Genomic DNA, 16,047 nt, shown 5'->3' on the forward strand with positions numbered 1-16,047 from the left:
GACAATTTTAAAAGGTGATTTTTTTTTTTAAAGCACTTGCGCTTACAATGTTCACTGGAAATGTACAGGCAGGGAACGGGGTTCACCTAGGATGCTCTCTTAATTCCATGTGCAAGGAGAATTACATATTCAAATGTGGAGCTCAAACTTGGCCACATCTGGACGAGACCAGGATGGCACGTCAGGACTCTGCAGACATTTTGCTGGTGAGGCGCTTTCACTAGATTAATGCAATTGCTCAGCAGGAAAACAGGCTCCTATTTGTAAGAACCTAATGATTAAATTTTATCAATTCTTTACACCACTTATGGCAGTTCTTTATATTCTTTTATAATTGATCTTTAAAACTGTGGTGCTGGAGGAGACTCTTGAGAGTCCCTTGGACTTCAAGGAGATCAAACCAGCCCATCCGAAAGGAAATCAACCCTGAATATTCATCGGAAGGACTGATGCTGAAGCTCCAATACTTTGGCCACCTGAGGCGAAGAGCCGACTCATTGGAAAAGACTCTGGTGCTGGAAAGATTGAAGGCAAAAGAAGAAGGGGACGACAGAGGATGAGATGGTTAGATGGCATCACTGGCTCAATGGACATGAGTTTGAGCAAATCCTGAGAGACAATGGAGGACAGAGGAGCCTGGCATGCTGCAGTCTATGGGGTTGCAAAGAGTCGGACACGACTTAGCAACTGAACATCAACAGGAACAACGACAGGAACAAAAGATTATCTGGAAAAAGCAACCTGAAATGGATTATATGACTTGTGAAAGCTTCTCTACAATGAATGTGACACACACACAAATAAATACAATGAATTAATTGAATATTTTAAAAGGTGATCTTAGCAATGATCTTATTCTTCAGGGGAAGGCAGTGTGTTCAGTTAGGCATCTTTCCATGGTGATACTTACAGAGATGTATTATAAGGTTGTCCTCTAGGGGGTGTTAGGTTTTCAGCAAAGCCCAGTGCTGCTGAAAGGCATTAGAATCCAGTTAGCACAGACAGGCAGACGATCCGGCTTCCTTCTCTCTGGGAGGCAGGCGTTCTAGGTCCCATACCCTGAATTTCACATCTCAGGAGCTGTATGGACAGGACAGGACCCATAGGGCTTTCCATGGGCAGAGATGTGATTCTTGAAGGCCCCCAAATACTCTCATATGAGTTGGAGAAGGCCATGTGAGTCAAACCAGCAGAGGATCCCTCCTTCCTACTTAAACCCACAATGGGCTATTTTTGCTGTTCTTTCTTAATTAAACCATTGCTTGGGGAGTCTGCAAACCTCTAGGCCTCGGGAGCCAGCAACTTGAAGTAGTCAAGTCCACGACTGCAAAGCATACAGCAGGACGGCTGTGAGGTCCACAGGTGACCGGGTGTCAACATCTGCAATACTGACAGGCTCTGGGATCCTGAATTAATTAGTTAAGCTCCCACATCTCTGATTCCTCATTCACAAAAGACTACATCCTAGGGCTATGGGAGGATTAACCAGGACAACTCAGAGGAAGTGTCTGGTATGCAGGAAGGGTCCCATAAACACTATTAGTTGCTTTTATTCCAGAGTCTGGGTCCAGTCCTCATGATGTGGCCTCAGCCGGTCTCTCACTTCCCCCTACACAGACCCTTTCATCCCGCCTACCCCCCTACACACTTATCCCCAGTCTTCCCTCTGCTTCCTCACCTGCCTTACCATCTGAGATCTCACCCAGGTCTCTGATGTTTAACTGCAGCTGAAACCGTAGAGACACAGTTTCCTCCTCTAAGAACCTGACGAGGTTTCTCCTATCTCTGAACAATATCAGGGACACAACGTCTTGATGCAGAGGTGTGTCTGTCTGTCAAATGTGTGGAACTGGACGCTTAACACAGGTGCATTTTTTTTTTTTTTACACTAAGGTGTACCTCTATCAACCAACCCAGTCAGAACATAATGAGAAGACGTCAGTCTCTGGGGACAGGGAGGCTTGGCTCAAGCTCTGATGCTTTCTCCTTGGCGGGACACTGGGCCTCTCTCGCACACAGCTTCCTCCTCTGCAGATGGGGTGGCTGTCACTTTCTCCTCTAGAAGTGAGGGTTTAGAGGTATAGTGTACATGCGTGCTCATCTGCTTCAGTTGTGTCCAACTCTTTGCAACCCCATGGACTGTAACCTGCCGGGCTCCTCTGTCCATGGGATTCTCCAGGCAAGAGTCCTGGAGTGGGCTGCCATGCCCTCCTCCAGGGATCTTCCCCACCCAGGGATCCAACCCTCATCTCCTGGGTCTCCTGTATTACAGGTGGATTCTTTACCTCTAAGCCACCAGGGGAGCCCTAGAACCATAGTAACAGTAGGCAAATGCTTTGCACCAGGCTTGCAAGTTGATGTTTACATGATTACTAGGACCTTCATTTTTGGCACAGGCATTTCTATGTTGGTCAGAGACCTCTGTTTACCACAAGGTACTCTTGAGGACAGAATATGTGTGGGCTTTTTCTTTCCCATGTGTCTAGCAGAGAGTAGACATGGGTGTGTTTAGCTAAACACACTGACTTTTAGGTACCAAACATTTAGAAGCATCAGAACTTCAGGCTCTGCAGGATGTCATGCTATATACTATCACCCGGCTTTGCTAAGCCTGCCTCTTTTGAAGTCTGACAGACACTTTACTTGGCTGATAACTCAGCTATGGCTCCCCAGTGTACAGTAGAACTTAATAACACATCTCTCCTTGGGATCGCTCTTTAGGTTCACACGGGTTGTCTGTTTTTCTCCTTAAAGCAATGGCATGACCGTGGAGTTTTCTGGACCAATAAGTCACTCTCTTTTTCATGATTCAAAGTTAGGCTTTTATTTGGTTTCAAATTAAAAAAATAAATTTCATTATTAAATAGTGAGATGGATCTAACTGAGGTTCAGAGAAGTAGCCGACTCAGGAATATACCACCAGGGGTACAATTCAGGGGTGGATCGCCTAAAACGAAAATGAGTTGTTAGGTTGTCATGTTTGTTCAAAGTTCGACAGTGGCATAATTCAAAGGAGACGGAGATACAAAGTTTCAAATGTTTACAATGGATGAGAGAAGTAAACCAGCTTATTCTACTGCAATCCCAAATGGGTTTCCCTTCCGATGCCAGGCAGCTCGGCCACTACACCACGGTGCTGACGTCGTCGGGTTCATCGGCTTTCTTCTGCCTGCTCGGCAGGGACTTCAAGTATTCGAGGTGTCTCCGCGCATCCTCCTGATTCTGCCTCACGTAGTACACCACGTAGGAGATCACCATGGTGAACCAGCCGAACATGGTGACCAGCATGGCGTAATCAGTCGTTTTTTTGGGGAGGTTACAAAGGTCGGCGTCATTGGCAGCGTTGAGGAACGGCCTCCCCGCGTGCTCGTCCAGCACGGAGGTCTTGCAGATCACGCTGTGGGCCGTCTCGTGGTTGGAGACCATACTGCGCAGGACCTGCTGGAGCGTACAGTCACAATGCCAGGGGTTGTTGGCAATCCTGGCCCTGGCCTTCAGGTTATTGAAGGCGTTTTTGTGCACGCTCTGGATCCGGTTGTCAGACAAGTCCAGAGTCTGCAGAGTTTCCGCGACTCCCTTGAAGGCGTGCTCGTCGATAAACTCGATGCCATTTTTGGACAGGTTGAGGACTCTTAGCTGATGGAGGTCCTTAAAAATCTCATTGGGGATGGATGTGATCTGATTGGAGTCCAGGTACAAGAGGACCGTTTCAGGCGGAAGATCTCTAGGTATTTCCTTGAGATTCGCATTGCTACAGGTGACATTCAGACCCCCAGAGGAAGAACAGAGACAGCCCTTGGGACACATACTGGCGGAATGGAAGCACAGTATCATAAGAACAAAGCTTTGGAGGAGGAGACACATGGAGAGGGAACGCGTTAACCACAGGTCCACCAGATTCATGCTGGAATGTCAGCATAATCACAGCCCAAGCCTCATCTACTCCGACACGCACGTGTGCTCACGGCCCCGGCCCTGCCCACACTGTTGGTCTCCTTCCGGCGTGGTCCAAAGGGCTGCTACTCACACACGCATCTCTTCATCATGCCAGTCCTTGCGTGGGCACCTAAAGGGAAGAAAGCAGATGCAATGAGCTCTTTTGCAAACGCAGGGGGTGGGGTGGGGTGGGTGCATCGCAATGAAACAGGCATCTGGCATTTTATGTGGGCAGGAGAGCTTGTTACGCAGGTAATTTCCATCAGCACCACTGGGAGTTATCTGCGTAATCGGAGTCTCTGCTCAAGTCCCAGGTGCTGGGGGAGCGGAAGGTCAACAAACGACATTTCCAAGTGACGTCGCCTTGGTTCCTGGTGCGGAATCTGAGCAAATGGTCCAGATTCCTCTCCTGTCCACTGGCCTTCGCCCCATCCTGCGTCCTTCCTAAAGTCGACAGCAACCAGACGGAGTCACCCCTCTCCCTCCTCCTGCAAGAGGCATCAGTGCGACCGAGCCCTTCACGCGGGCGGCAACGAGAAACCACCCTGATACTGTACAGTTGTTGACCACAGATAACAACGGCTTTCGTGGCTTTTGAATGGCTGTCCAATTTGGAGTATTTTCCCTAAAGAAACCCCTTACTTGGATTATGAATGGGATGAACGGGTACATCCCAACCTTCCCAGCACAGTGTTTCCAGGGGCCTCCAGCCTGGAATCGCCAAAGGAGCTGCCTCCCTTGGGGCCTCTGGGGACTACACCCCACCCGGAAGGATGTCCTTACCTGAATTTCCAAAGGATTCTCTTTGTTTTCTAAACAATGTAGCCCTTCTCCAATAGATCTTTGAATATGACACACAGCTCCAAGTCTTTTTTTTTTTCAGTATAAAAAGAGTTTTAAGAAATACTAGCCTCTTATATGTAAGTCAAATCATTAAACTGTGCGCCTTAAACTTACACAGTGCTGTATAAAATTATGTCAGTAAAGCTGGGGGTGGGGGGTGAGGACCGACATAATTAGCAGCCAAAGAAATGCAACTGTAAAATGAGCTATGAATATTTTTCTTCTATCAATATAATTTTTAAAAATACCATCTGTATGCTCATAAGAACAGAATAATACGGCATCCTCATTAACACATATTTTGAGAATATGTTTTGGAAAGAAATTTGGCAATATCTATTGAGAACATTAAATTTTACATATATATGTATGTGTATATATATATATATATCTTTGATATTGTAATTTTCTTTCAAGTAATCTATTCTAGGGAAATGTTCTAAAATAAAACAAAAATGTAACGTCCCCCCAAAAAAGAAATACTAGCCTCTAAGTCTTCCTCAATACCCATTCTTTTCTTGTGTGTGTGTGTGGATATATATATGAGCATTTATATATATAAAATCATATTTATTTCTTTGTCCCTCAGTCATGTCCAACTCTTTGCGACCCCATGGACTGTAGCCAACCAGGCTGCTCTGTCCATGGGATTTTTCCAGGAAGAATACTGGAGTGGGTTGCCATTTCCTTCTCCAGGGGATCTCTCTGACCCAGGGACTGAACCCATGTCTCCCGTGTCTCCTGCACTGGCAGGCAGATTCTTCACTGCTGAGCTACTGGGGAAGCATTATATATATAATATATGTACATATCCCCTGGAGAAGGGAAAGGCTACCCACTCCAGTATTCTGGCCTAGAGAATTCTGTGGACTGTATAGTCCATGGGGTTGCAAAGTGTCGGACATGACTGAGAGCCTTTCACCTTTCACATATATATATATATTTCCTGTTGAGCTGTGGTTGGAAAAAGGCCTAAGAAACTGCAAAGCTTTAGATATGAGCAAGGTTACGAACTTACGCCAAAATAGAGATGTGAATAAGTTTACACTTGAAACCGCTCTCCCGTGTAAAGAGGACAGGCACTCTCGCAGACGGGGGAAGTGGCCCTCAGGCAGACTCTGTACCTTGCCCACGGTCACAGAGCTCATAAGTGGTACAGACGGCAGTCAAGCCAAAGCCTTTGTTCTGACTGGTGAGTCTCACAGTTCTTCTCACTACCCCTACAGCTCTTTCCCGATTCCATCTGCTCCATGGGGACAAACAAAATCCAGGGACTGCTGCGGCATCTGATGCTGTTACGTGGCGGCTCAGTCCCACGCGGAGGACCCCATGAGCCCCAGGGAGTGGGCTCCCTGCCCCGTGGAGGGAACCCGTGTCTGACTCCAGAGGATTCTCTCTCAGGATCTAAGAAACCAGGAGAAGGTTCATCCCTCTTACAGCCGTGAGCAACAAAAGACTCTGAAAACTTGTCTTTTCTAAAGATCCCAGATGGATAAATAGAGAGGAAAATGACTCCAAATGTTACCAAACTCACAGAAAAGAAGATTAATGTGAGCTGAAAACATAACGAACTGGGTTGTTCATCATGGGAAAAAAAATCAGATTAGCAACAGCAGAATGAAATGAATGTGCTTTTGGAATCTCGAGTCCCTCAAATGCCAGAGAGGCTGGAGCTGAACCCCGAGGCTGACTAAGCCATCCGTCAACAGCTCGTTTCATCTGCAGTGTAGGTCCACCTCCCTCCCATGTTTTCCTTCCTGCAAACCTTCATCGCGGGGCATTTGGGGACTGTAGTAACTGCTTAGATGGGGGAGAGAAGACTTAAAAGGAAGGTACCGGAGGCAACATCAGAGAAGGAGCAGGGTGGCAGAGGACAAGGCACAGGCTGCTGGACAGAGGAGAGGAGATGGAGAGATGAGTGTGAACATGGGAATTAGAGTTTCCTGTCCTCAAGCAACTTCCACCAATTGAGCTTGCGCCACCTCCACCTGCCTAAATCCTGTGAAACGGTGCAAAGCCTCCTCAGGAGGACACTCACATCTCTCCAGAGACCGCGTCCATCTGGAAAAAAGTGTTCTGTAATTTAAACTATGGGCTTCCCAGGTGGCAGTAAACAACCCGCCCGCCAAGGCAGGAGGGTTTGATCCCCGGGTCGGGAAGATCTCCTGGAGAAGGAAATGGCAACCCGCTCCAATATTCTTGCCTGGGCTACAGTCCATGTGGCTGCAAAAGAGTCAGACACGACTTCGGTGACTAAACAACAACAATTTCGACTCTAAGCCCTGTGAGGGCAGGGACTTGTTTCTGCCTCACATAGACATAATAACAAACAATTAAGAAGTAAACAGTGCACTGAGTTTGTATTTCAGCTTTCATCCTTATGAGCGCTGTGCTCGTGGGCACGTTATCAACCTCTCCAAATCTCACTCCCCTTCTCTTCATATAGAGATTATAAAAGCATCTGATGACAATGTTGACATGAGAATTGTATTAGATAATCCACGCCAAGCATTTAGCACAATGCATAGTAGATAGCAAGTGCTCAACACTTGTTAGCTATGGTTATTATTACTATTATTCCAGAAGCATTTCCAACTCCTAGCATAGTGCTACATAAATATCTATCATTGTATGAATGAATCTGAAATATTCAGCAATCTAGCTGTGCTTTTTCTTCCCTACGGTAATTATTTTCATTATTTTGACACATAAACATCGGCTCGTCAATGTCTGTTGGTTTTACATGTCAAAACAGTAGCCTCTGGCAAAATCACAAGTGTAGACTCCTCCTTGAAGAATAGAACTTTTTCTCAGCACACATCTCTAGACTTAGTCATTGTTTCTCCAGAAAGGTCAGTCCAGTGGTCACGGTCACAGACAAGAGGTGGTTAGGATGAATCTTCTCAATATCAGAGTGCAGTTTGTCTTGAGATGAAATCCTTCATGCCCTAAATGGTCCACTACACACAGGATGGAATGCCTGTTGGGAGTATAAATCCTGCATATTCCTTGCATTTAAAGAGGTTGGACTCAAAACTAGTTCATTTTCTCTCTGTGATTCACAAAAAGGGGATGGAATCTTCTGGGGTTGGTTAAATCGTGTTCTGCAACAGCCTCTAGAGCCGCCACCCCCACCCAGGACTTTGAAGTGACAACAGACGCAGAATGTAGAGACGTCCAAAGACACGGCATCAAGGTTACCTCCAGCAGGGGGGACAGAAGAACTGTCTCTCTGCTCTGTCGTGCTGATTGACTGTTTTCCAAAGGGATTATCAGCTTGGCATCGCCTGCAAGTACTGGTTAGCTAAACAGCGATTCCCAGGAAGGGAAGCCGCGGGGAGCTGTGTCTCTTAGAGTAAAAACCGGGCATTCTGCAGACATCAGTGCTTCTCCACCAGAGGGCAGAGCTAAGGAGGTGCCTAAATGCCCTCCTGTTCTGACCGCGACAGGTCTACCCACAAACTCAGAGGAGCAAACAAGCCATCCTTCTGCGGGGGGAGGGGAGAGTGGGGGAATGCCTCCTTGCTAACTTCCGAATGAGCGAGTGGAACATAAAGGAGCCCTGGGGTCACCTTGGTGGGGTGACAGGGCACAGCGGCACCCCACCTGCCCTCTCGAGAAGGAAGACGGCCCAGCAAGGGGACAGCCCAGATGAAACAGCATCGCTTCTACCTCCTAAATTCCCCTTCGCATTTCTCAACTTATTACTTCTGCCCTATCCCCCCCTCACTCCCTTCCAATATGTCTGTGGCCACGAGGAAGCTACAGGATTTCTGGGTGTGCTGTCAGGTCTGAGCTGTGCCCCCAAAGAGGACGTTTTACCCCTAGACCCGAGCCTTGCTCCCACATCCCTGTCACACAAGTCTCCTTTCTCCCCTTTGGCCGCACCTCTGGGCATGCAGAACTCCCCCGACCAGGGCTCGAACCTGTGCCCCCTGCAGTGGGCGTGCAGTCTTAACCACTGGACAGTCAGGGAAGTCCCCTGTCACACAAGTTTCTGAGCTGCAGTGATTAATGTTGGAATCGGGTGGCAATCCTCAAATACTGCTTCCAGAAAGAAAAGGAAAAAAGGAATCAGCAGCCTAGTAAGTAAGAAGGCAGTTCTTTCAGTGGCTGATTAAACACTCTGTCTTGCATGGAAGCACCCTAAGTGTCCGTCGACAGAGGAATAGATAAGGATGTGGTACATACATAAAATGGAATATTAGTGTTTTTAGTGTTAGCTGCTCAGTCGTGTCCAGCTCTTTGACCCCGTGGACTGCATCCCGCCAGGCTCCTCTGTCCATGGGATTGTCCAGACAAGGATACTGGAATGGTTTGCCATTTCCATCTCCAAGAGGTCTTCCTGACCCAGGGATTGAACCTGGGGCTCCTGCTTTGCAGGTGGATTCTCTAGTGACTGAGCTACCAGGGAAGCCCCTATAACAGTATATTAACCAGCCATTAAAAAGAATGAGATAATGCCACTTGCAGCAATAAGGATGGACTTAAAGATTGACATACTGGGTGAAGTTAAGTCAGAGAAGGAGACATCCCTTATGTGTGGGATCTGAAAAGAAATGATACAAATGAACTTACCAGACAGAAACAGACTCACAGACTTAGAGAAGGAACTTATGGTTGCTGGGAAAAAGGATGGGGGAAAGGGGTAATCAGGGAGTTTGGGATGGAAAGTACACGCTTCTGTATCTAAGGCGGAGAACCAACAAGGACCTGCTGTATAGACAGGGAACTCTGCTCAGTATCATGTGGCAGCCTGGATGGGAGGGGAGTTTGGGGGAGAGTGGATGCAGGTATGTGGATGGCTGAGTCCCTCCACTGTTCATCTGGAGCTATCATAGTATTGATAATTGGCTATACTCCAATATGGCAGCCTGGATGGGAGGGGAGTTTGGGGGAGAGTGGATCCATGTATATGTATGGCAGAGTCTCTTTGCTGCTCACCTGAAACTACCACAATATTGTTAATCGGCTAAACCCCAATATAAAATAAAGACCTAAAAACAAACAAACAAACAAAAGAAACAGGGGACTGTATAACCTAGACATGACCAGTTTACTTTCCCTTTTCTTTAACTCCCTGAAGCGCCTCAACTTAGACAAAAATATAGCTCTGCTTTGGTGTAACTTAATTATCAAAGTTTAAACGCAGGCTATCACGTATTTGTGACCTTGGTCAAACCTTTCTACGCATTTAAATTCTTTGTCTAAAATTCTGGCATAATAGGGGACTTCTCCGGTGGTCCAGTGGTTAGGAAACTACATACTGATTTCTTTATTTGCTCAAATTTTCTGTCAACTAAGTTGTCACTCGGTCTAATGTCCAAACACATGTCTGGTGTACATTGTTATATGTGTGGACCCTCTGTAAGTGGTTGGGCTTTTGTGCACTTTACTGTATAGAATACATTAGTGTAGTATCTTTATTTCAAGTCCAGAATGTTACGAAGCAAGTGAAAAAGCAGTGGTGATGTAGCTGGTACTAGTGTACTTTACAAGGTACTGTCCTGTAAGATTAGAAATGTTTATTTTTTTAATTTTTTTATGTATTATTTGTGCAAAAAGTATTATAAGTCCATTACAGAATAGTACTATATAGTTGATTGTGTTAGTCGGGTACGTAGGCTAACTTTGATGGACTCATGAACAAACTGGACTTAGGAACACGCTCTTGGAAAGGAACTTGTTCACTTGCAAGGGACTTACCGTATATCCTGGCCCCTCCATTTCCTCTCCAGAGCACTTCCTTGGAGCTACTGAGAGGTTGTCTCTCTCGGGCTATAGTCCTCAGTAAGGTCCCAGAACAAAGCTTATCTGGAAACTTTTAGATTGTTTGTTTGTTTGTTTTTCTCCAGTCAGCACTAACAAATAAACAACACTTTGTTTTTTGAACCCAGCATCTCTCTCTGGGTGCTAAATAAAGAATAAAGATAAGGTTCTGTCTTCCCTGACATCTGTATTCATTATTCATCTGCTGCAAGGTTATAGAAAGGCTGAGTGGGAACCCATCCATCTCAGTTTCTTTCTGCTTCTCTGTTCTCATTATTTCCCACTAAGTGCCTAAGGCATTGACAACAGCGAGAGCTTTGCAAACTCTTAACACACAATCTATACAAATGTAGGCTCCCAAAGATACTCCAAGGTCCAGAGGCAACTTGAAAACTGCTTTTAGAAAGCATTTTCCATGCGGAATTCAGTTGCATTCCTGATTGGGATGGATGACTGTAACCACTAAAAAAAAAAAAACAAAAACTTATCATAGTCAGTGACTTGGTGGGGAAAGTACAGGATCCAGATCTAAACTCAAGGAAATGAAAACACTAATTTCAATAGATACAGTACCTCAGTGTTTGCCGCCTTATTTACAATAGCCAAGATATGCAAACAACCTAAATGTCCATTAACACTTGAATAAAGAATAGATAAAGAAAATGTGGCTTATGTGTAGATAATGAAATACTATTGGCCATAAAAAAAAATGAAATCTTGCCTTTTCCAACAACATAGATGGACCTGGAAGATATTATGCTTAGTGAAGTAAGTCAGAGAAAGACAAATACTGTATATTTTCACCTATATGTGGAATCCAAAATATGTAGAAACAAGCAAGTGTGTACAATAAAACAGAAACAGTGTCATAGATACAGAAGACAAACTAGAGGTTAACAGAGGGAAGAGGTGTGGGAAAAGAGGAAAATAGGGAAAGAGGATTAAGAGGTAACAAACTACTAAGTATTAAAAAAACAAGATGCAAGGATGAAATGCACAGCACAGGGAACGCAGCCAATGTTTTATAACTTTAAATGGAATATAATCTATAAAAGTACAGAATCATTACAGTGTACACCTGAAACTAATATAATACTGCAAGTCAACTAAATGTAACTATAAGTGATGATGGAAGTTAACTAGACTTATTGTAGCAATTTTTTTGCAATATATACAAATATTGAATCAACGTTGTATACTTGAAACTAATATACCATTATATATAATTACATTTAATAAAAGATGTCAAATAAATATTAAGTGAAAATGTATATATATGATCCCCTCTATGTAAAACAAAAGAGAACAATCTACACAGACACACACACACAGAGACACACACACATTTGTGTAATTAAAACGTTATGGAAGAGCATATAAAAAATGGATAATAGTCTTATCTGTAAAGCATGGTTCTAGAGCAGATGGTATGGAGAATTTTGACTTTTTATCTTATAATCTCTACTATTACAATTTTTGCCATGAACACAATCATAGGATTACCTAGGTAAGAAAAAAGGGGTTGGTCTGGAGGTACTGATTGACAAGCTATTTTCTGTTAGGAGTTACAGAAAGTACAAAAGTATGCAAGACATGGTGTGTCTCCTGACCAGTTGAGTCACCCTAGAAAGTCGCTCAAACTTTCTTAGATAAGGGTACAGCACGCCAGAAGCCTGAGGTTAGATAAGACCAGGGCCAACTCTCAGTTTGGGTACCAGCTGGGGGATCTTGGGAAAACGAAGCAACTGTTTGGAGGCTAAGGTTTCTCAGCCATAAATAAGAATAACACCTATTTCACAGGCTTCATGTGTGGTTGTAATTGTGCCGCTCTCACAGCAGATGCCGGAGAAGGCAATGGCACCCCACTCCGGTGCTCTTGCCTGGAAAATCCCATGGACGGAGGAGCCTGGTGGGCTGCAGTCCATGGGGTCACTGAGTCGGACACGTCTGAGCGACTTCACTTTCACTTTTCACTTTCATGCATTGGAGAAGGACATGGCAACCCACTCCAGTGCTCTTGCCTGGAGAATCCCAGGGACGGCGGAGCCTGGTGGGCTGTGTCTATGGGGCCGCACAGAGTCGGACACGACTGAAGCGACTTAGCAGCAGCAGCAGCATGCTGATGCCTGACAAAATATTACTGACCCTGAACACACCTTCAAAGGCATCATAGTCATGTTCAGATTTCCGAAGGTATCTGTGGAATACCTTCTGCAAGTTGCAGTCACATAAGTCTGAGAAACGCCCTCTTTGAGAGTTAATGGTCATCAGCCTATTTAAGGTTCTGAGAAATGACACAAAGGAACCTATTAACTCAGAATTATCCAAACATACTTGGCCCCCCTGCCAAAGGCCTCTAGTGCCCTGTAATTTTTATAGCATAACCACCCACGGAATATGATACTTGGTAAATTCAGATCTAACTAAAGAACATTTAATATTATCTCTACTATTTCTCCTCTACTTCATCCAAATATTCGGAAGGAAAACGAGGTGACATGTTTTGCAAATGAGAATTCAACTTGCCACTTGATCCTTCTCAGGCCAAACAATATTACCATACAGAAATAATCACCACCAACAATTATTAACATTCATTGCAGGTAGAGATGAAAAAATGACTAATCTATAGTTATCACAAAGGATCATTTTGTTTAATGAAGGAAATATCACGATTAAAACTTACATGCCCATAAATACATTGCAACAAATGGGATATTACTATGTTTCAATTTTAGGCTCTCCGATGTCCTCATCCTGCCTCAGGCACCACTTTTATTTTTGAAAGAATCATTAATAACACGATCCTTAAGGGCTTTGAAGACCTTGCACATGTGTGCTCAGTGGTGTCCGACTCTGTGTGACCTCATGGACTGTAGCCTGTCAGGCTCCTCTGTCCATGAGATTTCCCAGGTAAGCATACTGCAGTGGGTAGACAGTTCCTTCTCCAGGAGAGCTTCCCAATGCAAGGATGGAACCTGCGTCTCCTGCGTCAGCAGGCGGGTTATTTACCACTAGTGTCAGCTGGGAAGACCCTCGAAAACCTTAGAGAGTGGTAACTCCAAGAGAAGGCTTTGGAGTTAGCCATATCTAAGCTTCTAAAGACGCTTGCTCCTTGGGAGGAAAGTTGTGACCAACCTAGATAGCATATTAAAAAGCAGAGACATTACTTTGCCAACAAAGGTCCGTCTCATCAAGGCTATGGTTTTTCCAGTGGTCATGTATGGCTGTGAGAGTTGGGCTATGGAGAAAGCTGAGCACCGAAAAATTGATGCTTTTGAACTGTGGTGTTGGAGAAGACTCTTGAGAGTCCCTTGGACTGCACGGAGATCCAACCAGTCCATCCTAAAGGAGATCAGTCCTGGGTGTTCATTGGAAGGACTGATGCTGAAGCTGAAACTCCAATACTTTGGCCACCTCCTGCGAAGAGTTGACTCGTTGGAAAAGACCTTGATGCTGGGAGGGACTGGGGGCAGGAGGAGAAGGGGACGACAGAGGGTGAGATGGTTGGATGGCATCACTGACTCGATGGGCATGAGTTTGAGTAAACTCTGGGAGTTGGTGATGGACAGGGAGGCCTGGCGTGCTGCGATTCACGGGGTTGCAAAGAGTCGGACACGACTTAGCAACTGAATTGAATTGAACTGAACTGAAGCTTCTAACTTTGACATTCAATCACTTGCATGCGTGCTAAGTCACTTTAGACGTGTCCGACTCTTTGTGACCCTATTGGCTGTAGCCTGCCAGCCTCCTCTGTCCATGGGATTCTCCAGGCAAGGATACTGGAGTGGCAAATAGTTATTAAACATATACAGTTACAACTCTTATTAACTCATATCTCAACAGGATTGGATTTTAAGAAATGTGAATATGAGAAATAGAATATTTAGACTATGGTTTTAAGAAAAGTTGTTATAAATGGTACAGTACATTCTCAAAATTTATATCCTCATTCTCATACAACTTACTGACAAAAACTGACAACTTTATGCATATTTCTACTGGAAGCTGTAATTAAATTGGAACTTTTTAAATTAGGGAAACAATTTTCAGAGTAATTTCTTATAATTGCATCAAATTCTTGAAAGCTGTATTTTTATTATTTAAAATGAATACATCTGAACTCCTGGGGAAAAAAAAAAAAAGAAGTGGCCTTAGGATTTGCTTTGATTGCAGACGAAGCAGACGTTGTATTTTGCCTGTTCTAAACCTCGGCCTTTTCAGGAGTCGGCACATGCTCTTGCCTTTGCTCTTGGAATCTCCCCGGCCACCGTGACCAGCAAGCTGGGTAGTGAGTGATCCTGTGAAGGGAAGGCCCACTGTCCCAGCCTAGACCCAGCCACACTCCTGACATGTGGGAAACCCAAACCAGAGCATCAGAGCCAACTATTGGATCTATGGGTGACCACAGACTCATGAGTGAGCCCACCTCAGACCACAGGACCATCCAGTTATTCATGAACTTGTATGCAAATGCCACCAGGTTTGGGGACACTATTATCTCAAAAAAGCTAGCTGACACACACGACCACTTAACAGTTAAAAAGTTAACATATTTATGTTAATTATCACAAGGCCTGCTTGACATTTCACAGATCCATACCAACGGCTATTAGAAAACAATGCTTCTTAAAGTCTGATAGAAACCTCACTCTAGAAGGTTATAACTGCCCAGTGCTGAAGGGCACTAGCAGTTACGTTACCAGTAGAAACCAAACCATTTAACTCTGTCTACTGACCATGAGCATCAATAATGTTCCAAACTGCTATGGCGTCCCCCAAGTAGCTCAGGAAAGCCAGTATGTAGATGAAAGACATTCATTCAAGACCAAGATCAAATCTGGATAATACATTTTAAATACTGTTTGCTCCCATATCCCTGGTGCCTATGGCTCAGTGTCCCCAGTGGGGTCAGAGCTCCATCTGTGCAGCCGGGAGCAGGGGCTCGGGGGTCAGACTGTGTCTGACACTGAGTCCCAGCTCCATCCATGACCTTGGATGCCTCAGTCTCCTCCTGTACAAACAAAGACCACAGCAGAAGCTATACTTCTTCTATTTGTGGGTACGTGCTAAGTCGCTTCAGTCATGTCCGACTCTTTGTGACCCCATGGACTATAGTCCACCAGGATCCTCTGTCCATGGGATTCTCCAGGCAAGAATACTGCAGTGGGTTACCAGGCCCTTCTCCAGAGGATCTTCCCAACCCAGGGGTCGAACCCGGGTCTCCCGCATTGGCAGGCAGATTTTTTTTACCACCAAGCCACCTGGGAAACCCTCTTCCATTTGTAGTGAGGATTAAAAGAGATCATTTAGGTGAAGCACTTGAAACAGTATGTGGCACTAAGCCAGTAAATGTTAGTTATTTCTGTTTGTTGAGCGATTTCTGTTTGACGCATACTCTTGGAGACAGGGCTTCGGAAGCCATCATCCAAACAGAGACAAATATCAAAGAGACAACTACAGGGAAAACCAAGTTTCTAGAGATTCAATGAAGAATGT

General features: G+C 44.9%; 1 protein-coding gene across 4 annotated transcripts in view; it reads right to left on the bottom strand.

Moving 5' to 3' along the window:
- Positions 1 to 2,798: 2,798 nt before the first annotated feature.
- Positions 2,799 to 16,047, bottom strand: part of LRRC3B (leucine rich repeat containing 3B) — a 94,510-nt gene continuing 81,261 nt past the window's right edge. For all 4 annotated transcript variants that reach the window (XM_070459810.1, XM_070459812.1, XM_070459811.1 and 1 more), the window contains exon 2: positions 2,799 to 4,066. In XM_070459810.1, the coding sequence (XP_070315911.1) occupies positions 3,124 to 3,903 (780 nt within the window). In that variant the 5' untranslated portion in view covers positions 3,904 to 4,066 and the 3' untranslated portion in view covers positions 2,799 to 3,123. The remainder of the gene's footprint in view (positions 4,067 to 16,047) is intronic.

Source organism: Odocoileus virginianus, chromosome 32 (genome assembly GCF_023699985.2).
Source record: "Odocoileus virginianus isolate 20LAN1187 ecotype Illinois chromosome 32, Ovbor_1.2, whole genome shotgun sequence".
Lineage (NCBI taxonomy): Eukaryota > Metazoa > Chordata > Mammalia > Artiodactyla > Cervidae > Odocoileus > Odocoileus virginianus.